An 8684-nucleotide genomic window follows, 5' to 3' on the forward strand; every position below is an offset into this window, starting at 1 on the left:
AGTGTTTCAACTCCTCTTCATTTTTTATATGGATTATTTTATAATCTTCGAATAGTGAAGTGTTTCAACTCCTCTTCATTTTTTATATGGATTATTTTATAATCGTAGAATAGTGAAGTGTTTCAACTCCTCTTCATTTTTTATATGGATTATTTTATAATCGTAGAATAGTGAAGTGTTTCAACTTTGCTTCATTTTCTATATGGATTACCAAAGTACGTGTTTATTTTCAATTTTATTTTTAATGGTACCGTTTATGATCAAATTGGTGATGCAGGGATGGATTCGAAATTAAAAACGTCATTTGCCAGTTTCTGTGTTCCCTTAAAAACAATAGCTGAAGGACTTTCCTTCAAGTTTTAAACCTATTGATGATACGTTTATCATTTTTGATGATTCTGAAAGTGTAATTGAGTTATTAAAGTATCTCAGTAGTTGACATAATTGTCAAAAGTTTTCCTTTAGAACACCATTAAGATCACCAGCTTGTCTATATGGATATATTAGCGTATAACAATGAAAGGAAATTGGAATGTAAAAATACATTCACTGATGTCTTTTTCCATATAGCAAATTTAATTTCGTTCTTCGTTAAGAAAAATACAGTTAAGATCTTAATTCATCGGGTTTGAAAGATCACTAGCACGTATCAATATTTCAATAAAATAAACGTTAAAATATCAAGAATTGTGTCAAGAGAAATTGTTTTCCTAACACCTAGAGCATATCCCCAAATAAATGTATAAAATACATTAACACCTAGAGCATAACCCCAAATAAATTTACAAAATATTTTAACACCAAGAGCATATCCCCAAATAAATTTACAAACTATTTTAACACCTAGAGCATATCCCCAAATAAATTTACAAACTATTTTAACACCTAGAGCATATCCCGAAATAAATTTACAAAATATATTAACACCTAAATGTTCTTTACAAAATTTCGCAAGGTTTAAAGATATAATGTTGTTATTGATAGTTCTAGTTTTATAAAAATAGAATGGTTTAGGAATAATTATTCTTTTCTCACATAGTTCAGATACTCTATTCTTAATTCCTGTGAATATTACATAATTACAAGTTACTATAGGTATTGAACACATACCTGAGTTAGGATCACAGACTCTGATGGGTCCGTCTATACAATTTAGCATATCTTCTTCTGTCATTTCAACATATGTATGTTTGATCACTCGAGACAGCAATGTATGGTTTATCGTTCTCTATAGTTAAAGCTAATGAATGATTTTTTGCTATTGGTAAAGATATAATCTTATATAGTTTAAACATTCTGTCAGTTGCTTTCAAGGGTTTTTCTATAAACATTCTTAAAGTATCCTTAACAGCGGCTGTCTTTACGTCAGCCTATGTATAGTACATGTAGATCTGATCACTATGGGTAGGTATTACAAACTGTAAATGTGGAAGAAATCTCCTTTGAATTTCGTCTAACACTCTTTCTAGTTTACTTGATGGTAAAATGTATGAACTTAACTTTTTATCTGCAGCTACATACAATGCTTGTATTAACTTAGCTAACTCTGTCCTACTACTTCCTACAGTAAAATATATTTCAGCTTTTCCTAACTGTCTACTCTGATAAGCTATAGGGTGTTCTTTGCCATTTTCATCTAAGTGTGACAAAACTGCACCTATCGTGACACCTGCTTAAGATAAATTCCTTACTAAAATCTGGCTAACTTAGAATTGGTGCTTTTAATAAAGCTGAAGGTAATACAAAGGCAGTTTTATCTTTATCTTCTTCTTCTATCTCTACCTGCCAATATCCACTTTGTAAATCCATAGAAGAAAAATATTTACTTTTACCTAACCTATCTAAGGTTTCTTGGATATTAACGTAATAAACGTTAATTAAACGTCTTTGACTGTTACACCATTCACTTTACGAAAATCTACACAGAACCTTAATTTTCCGTCCTTTTTAGGAACTAATACAACCGGAGACGCATATGGACTACTACTGTCCTCTATCACACCTTGTTCAAGCATCTCTTTTACACATTCTTTTAATTCAACTCTGTGTTTTTCAACCGTTAGAGTAATTTTCTCCAACAAATATATCTCTATACTCTTCTAACAAGTTTATCAAACTTTGTTTATGTTTTCGTTCTACATTTCCTAAGATAGAATCCCAATCTATCTTACTTGGTTGTGTTCGTTTATTAACATCATTAATGTTATGCTGTCCTACCACAGCCAACTGTTCTCTACTACTAACTTTACCTACTACTATGTTCTTAGGTAGTATTACTTTTGCTTCATTCACATTTAACACCTTTACAGGCACTGTGTCTCTCTCGGACACGTTACTAATACAAGTAGCTATATATGCTCCTGTTTTTTCTATTTCTATAGGCTCAACTAGCACTTCTTCATTATACTTAAAGTCATTTACTTTAGCTTCAACTATAAATTGACTTCTTGCAGGTATTTCAGTTATTTTAACTAACCTTACTGGAATATTTCTTTCAAACACTCCTGTTGGGATGCTCTGTTGCTTATGTTAGGCATAAGTGTAGAGTCATCTGAGGGGTTTGAATTATTATTTTAAAGTCTTATTCATTAACTTATTCTGTCTTATCTTACTATCACTCACCTTATCTTTATGACTTCTGCTAGATTTAGTGTTCTTCTGTGCAGTCCTATTCTTTGGCTTTCTTTTAGAACTTTCTTTAGAACACTTCTTATTCTCACTCCTCCGACTTTGTTGTGTGTCGTTACACTCTAATAAAAAGTCAGTTCTTTCATATTTTGATGATTGATCCTTAGCCTTGCTAATATTAGCGTAAGGTGTCTGACTATTAGTCAGCAGGAAGGTATCATGTGTCTCAACTGTTGCATATAAGTTCGAAGGTTCAAGTCCTTCAAAACTTAACACCTCTGTTTCTATGCGTAGCTTACTTTGGGTAAGAGATATTTCAGTGTCGTAAGTTCTTAAGAAATATTGCCTTATAATACCATCTGTATCTAACTATCTGCTTACAGATGTAAAATGAGTGTTTTAACTCTAAGTTTCCTACTTTCATTTGCATACTATATCTACCTAACGTTTTAACAGGATGTCCTGTTATAGAAGTTAAAATACTTCTAGAAACTTCTTTCCAGGCATTGTCTAACAATGTCGGATTTCTGTCTACTAATTTTGAACTTAGTAGCGACGATCGAGCACCTGTATCAACCAATAACCAACATGTTATACCTTCTGTTTCTACTTTAACTATTGGTGATACTTCATTAACACTATGAACACTCGATCGTTTATCCCAAACTTCCAGAACTACCTGTACTTTCTCTCTGTAATCCCAGTGTGGATTACGTTTTGGGGACCTGTAGTGAAGGTAGGGCTACCGTTATTATTGGGAAACTTTCCTCTGTAACCTCCAGCCTTTGGGAGCTTTTCCATTTTCAGCTTTCCATGGGCGTCTGCAATCTCGTGCCATGTGGCCTGTAATACCACAATTTGCTCATTTCTTTTCTGCTTTTCCTTGACTTGTGCCCAACTTTGCCACAATTAAAGCACTGGAAGCCATTGGGCTTACTCTGTGTATTAGACAGATTAGCCTTGCTAGACTTGTTAACTGCATTTATAGCAGAATGTTTAGGCTTATAGATCTGCTTTTCTCATAGCTCCTCTCGAGTAGCTACTTCAAGTAAATCCAGTAAAGTGGCTTGAGGAGTATTTGCTTCATTTACACATCCTATAGCTATATTACTGTATAGCCCTCGTTCATATTGTTTTGCAGCATATCCTCGCTTGGATGTGCATAAGCCCTGAGCAATCTATTACCTAATTTCTGTAACTTATGTCCAAAAACTCGGATAGATTCACCACGGTTTTAATATAGGATGTGCATTTCTGTTAGAATTATATTAGTAGTTTCTCGTGTCCTATACTTTTCCATTATCTTACATACAAGATATTGATAATCTGTTGTCTCACACAGATCACCATAAGCCCTAATGTTCCTGCTGTTCTTAGACATAATATATCAGCTTTCTGGGCATCAATCCAGCCCGATATTCTACCTGTTTCATCTAAGGCGTCAATAAAGCTTTTGACATCCTCATTTGCACTACTATGATACAGCAGTACAGCACTTGTTAAGTGTGCAGCACTGCATGACCCTATTTGTGTGGGTTGCTCTGCTGCAGCTTTATGGTCAGTGTCAGCCCTTCTATCGACTCTAGGGCATGCACCACCCTCTTCTGTAGTCGTATCTACACCAGCAGTAGCCATAACTACATATTTCTAGCTTACACTACTTATAGTACTTCGGCTGACTTTCTTACTTTTCTGGCTTTCTTTACTCTAACCAACTTGTCATTAGCTACCCCAAAAATACTCGAGACTGCGCCACCTGTAAAGAGTAGTACCCTGTTGGGCTTAATTGTTGGAGTTTCAATTAAAACTACTCGTTACACCAAATTTATTTACTGGAGGAATTGTCGTGATGAGTGGAGCCACAAGTCGCTAACTAGAGGTAGTTTACAGTTAGACTAAAGAAATAGAGTCTCGGGCCAATTTATTAAACATTTAACATATTTTCAAAAACATAACTTTGTTAATTAAAACAAACTTTAAACGTTATTCAAATTTGTTTAAATACTTATATAATGGCATTAAAACACTTTTCACATTGATGCATTTAATACTGCATTTAATTGCTGGGAGTTTTGGTCACATTCTACATCTTCATTGTTCGGCTTTTCTAAGTACTTCAGAACTTAGGGAAATTCTTCAGAATGCCGGAGGAACTTTATGATTCTTGGAGGAACTCTTTCTGAATCCCAGAGAACTGATTTTTCAGTCTCTGACATGGGTTTTTTAACTAACTTTTCTTGGTATGATCTCGACCCACTAAGTAGGACACAGCATCACCCGCAAGTAGTCCTGTGTTCCTATTGGATAATTTAGGATAATTCCTGGGCTAATCCAAAACCATAACCAGAACTCAAGTAATTGGCTATAGATAAGTGATGTTAGCTGGCCACCTATTCACTTGTACTGCTACACCCATGTTCTGTAACTGATATTGCTTCAAAGTGCCAATATTACTCACTAAATCAAAATTTTTTGTAGCTTTCCTAGTTTTAAGGGGTTGAGGTCAGCAATCCATCAATTTCTCAAGCTCATTTTACAAAACAGGCATCTTCTTGTCGCCTCTTTTTTATGTCCTTGATTATTTACTTAGATTTAAAGAACTGTTAAAACTTTTAAATTCTGTTTTATGCATTTTCAACTAATAAAATCCTGAAGCAATTGTAAAATTTCCTAGGGAGAATAAATTAGTATTTAATAATTGATTATCAGCAAAAATGAACCATTAATCATCGTAAATGAAGCAAAGTGTAATAAAATATGTTTTTGTTACTTGGGAAGAGCTCGTGAACTAATATTCTGAAGCAGGTATTTTTTATTAACCTTCAGGTAACAAAACGCACCTGGGAAATATTAGACTCTTTATTCAAATTATAGGTGTTGGTGTTGTTGTTTTCCATTAGATAGTCATTGGATTTTGTTACATTTGAGATATTTAAAAAACAAAGGAATATAGGGAATTTATTTGTATAAAGCTGCAATATTTATTCAGTAAATCCTCATATAATCAATAATCTCAGTCAGTTCATATTAAATATTCTCTGACACAGTTAGAAATATGTCATTCTATCAAAATGAAAAATATATAAAGATTTATTGTTCACAGCTAGTACCATTGTGAAGTTATGTTGTTAATAATAGCGAGAATATTATATTTCAATATTCAAATATAATACAATTTTAAAATATCTACCACTTATTTATATGAGTAATATACAGTCATACATAAACTTATGTCTAAAACAGACATCTTAGGTGCTAGAGCTTTTCCTATACCATGCTTATCAAAACCTTTTGAAAATCTGGATCGAACTTAGTCTAAAATGTATTGAATTTAAACATTAATTACATTTTGGACAAATTTCCGTGCTCAAGCAAACTATAGGCAGTGTCCAAGATAGTCTCGTTTATGTTTCTTGGTTGGATTCTTAAAACATTTTTCAATCGCTCGTTACTGTATCGAACTATGTTTCCACATCGCGGAAGAATAAAATTTAAAGATCTGTGAAAAAAACTCGCAATCCAGAAGATTAAATACGGTGCTGTTAAAGTAGAAATCCAATATCCTTGTGGAGCAAATTCATTATGTAAAATACAAGCTATCTCCTTCATCATAATGTTGACATTGGCCACAAGATGTCGTTGTCCAGCAGCCTCTGGTGTCACCATGGCTCTGAGATGAGCCAACGCCACATCACGGACATCACAGAGAGAGAAACTAACAGGAGGAATCAAAGGAATTGATTTGTTCATCAAACGTAGTACCACGCCTACACTGGAGCTAGCATTTTTACTAAAGCTTGGTCCAATTGTAATACATGGGTTTATCACTGCTAATTCAAACTTCTTACCCTCTTCCAACTGGTCAACAAACTCCCACGCCGTTTTCTCGGCCAATGTCTTACTTTTTCCGTAAGTGTTGAGGTCTGGTGAATCTGGGTCACTCCAGTCTTCCTCATTATAGACTCTGTTATTTTCCACACGGACAGAAGGCCCGTGTATGGCAGCATTTGAACTTGTTAAAACTACACGTTTCACTGTGCCTGAATGGGCACAAGCTCTAAGAACTCTTTTTGTTCCCTCCACTGCTGGTAGTATCAAATCATCTTCTGTTTCTGGGTGAACGTCTGGACAAGGAGATGCCACGTGCATCACATAACTGCAGTCTCTAACTGCTTCTTCCCAACCATCATCCTTATTTAGATCAGCTTCCACAAGTTCAAGGGGATATCTAGAGTGAGGAAAGATATCTTTCAAGGGTTTTATCTTGGCTTGACTGTGAAGATCTCTCACGGTTCCACGGACACGGTAGCCCTCTTTTAACAATAGATGCACGATATGTAAGGCAATGTACCCCGACGCTCCGGTCACCAAAACTCGTGGCGATTCAGTTGACATTACAAGGAACTAAGCAACTGAAAATAAAGTTAGAAATTAGTGAGAAAAATGAATCATTAAATGAAAAAATTAAGAAAAATCTCGTCTTGCATGTGCACAAAAAGTTTGTCTCTTACGGTTATTGGAACAAAATATAAGATACAAAACTTGACGTTAGTTTTTACTCCACCTTTGTTCCATTAGAACTAGTCCACTCTAAGATGGTTACCATGACATTTTTCAGATCAAAGTCTAACCTTATAACTGATAGGTTTTATCATGCATTATTTAAACGAAACGTATATTTGATGATTACACACTATGAGAAATACATTGGTATAAAAATATGGGCGACAATTCTTTTATGTAATACAAAAAAATTATTTCCCTCGTGATCGAGATTTTGCCAAATGTTGCTATAAACCGTTGACTGTAAACTCCACACAAAACACAAGTTCCAAATAAACTTGGGGTTTTCTATCAGAATATTCGCTCAAAACTACACAAACGACTTTATGTAGCTGTGGCTAACTGATAAACTAGTAACTAGTGAAGAACATCCACTGTCAGTTCCTCTTATCTGACCAAGTAGTGGGATTTAACTGTCACTCCTATAATGCAAAAGCTGAGAGTGCGTTCCTGCACCAACGGGATGTAAATAATAAATCCTTAGTTTTATAGCGCGAGTAAACTATTTGTATTTTAGGGTGCACGTTGTGTGAAGAGTCATATGTAAACAAGTCACTTCACCGGCATATCCATTGCCACATACCTGAAACAACTAGATAATAAATATAGGCAATATGACATATAGGTGAAGTCGCACAGACTATAGATTTCTGTGAGACGATGAGAAATGAGGAGTGGTGTGTTATGGACGTAACAGCCGTACAACGGAGCCTTTTGTAATGAAAGCTACGCCGCAGGCTAGTGCCAAGATTTAAGGTCGTGAAGACATGAACTGTAACGATTTTAATATAACACATACAACCACTATAATTATCTTGGACGTAGACTTGAAGCTCGAGAAGTTGGACATTGATTGCACGTGAGCAACAGAAAGTTCAAAAAGTTTACATATGAATTAATGAGCATTAGAATAATAATCCAAGGTCCGTTAATTTAGCAATGCCAAACATATGAGAAAGATCTAGAAATTTCTTAATTAATGTTTTTTTTTTGTCACTGATATGTTCACAAATATCTCGGTGAATCGCTAATCTTTAATTTTGGATTGAACGTTGCTAGGCCTAGTTTTTTAAACGTTTCTCTCTCATTAAAAGTTTTAATTAATTCAACAGGAAAATACTTTATCTATTCACTGAAACTGGTGATAAAAAAGAAAGTAAATTACTTTAATCAAACTTTGTTAAACTAAAAACATACTATGTATGTAATCCATACATAGTAAACTGGAAAATGTATATATGTTAAAGGACACCGGTCAGAAAAACATGATTTACTTATTTTGATTTGTTTGTCTTGAATTTCGCGCAAAGCTACACGAGGGCTATCTGCGCTTGTCGTACATAATTTGGCCAATTCTTGGGCTACTTTTTTTACAGTAGGATTGATCGCCACATTATAACGCCCCCAGAGCTGAAAGAACGAATACGTTTTGTAGGAGGGGTATTCGAACGTATTTTGATATTATCATTATATATATATATATATATATATAT

General features: G+C 34.4%; 1 protein-coding gene across 1 annotated transcript; it reads right to left on the reverse strand.

Moving 5' to 3' along the window:
• Window positions 1–5970: 5970 nt before the first annotated feature.
• LOC106473144 (NADPH-dependent methylglyoxal reductase GRE2-like) lies at window positions 5971–7023 on the reverse strand. Its single transcript, XM_013933824.1, has one exon. The coding sequence runs from the start codon at window positions 7021–7023 to the stop codon at window positions 5971–5973; it is 1053 nt and encodes a 350-aa protein (XP_013789278.1).
• Window positions 7024–8684: the final 1661 nt, after the last annotated feature.

This window comes from Limulus polyphemus, unplaced genomic scaffold (genome assembly GCF_000517525.1).
Source record: "Limulus polyphemus unplaced genomic scaffold, Limulus_polyphemus-2.1.2 Scaffold5921, whole genome shotgun sequence".
Taxonomy (NCBI): Eukaryota; Metazoa; Arthropoda; class Merostomata; order Xiphosura; family Limulidae; genus Limulus; species Limulus polyphemus.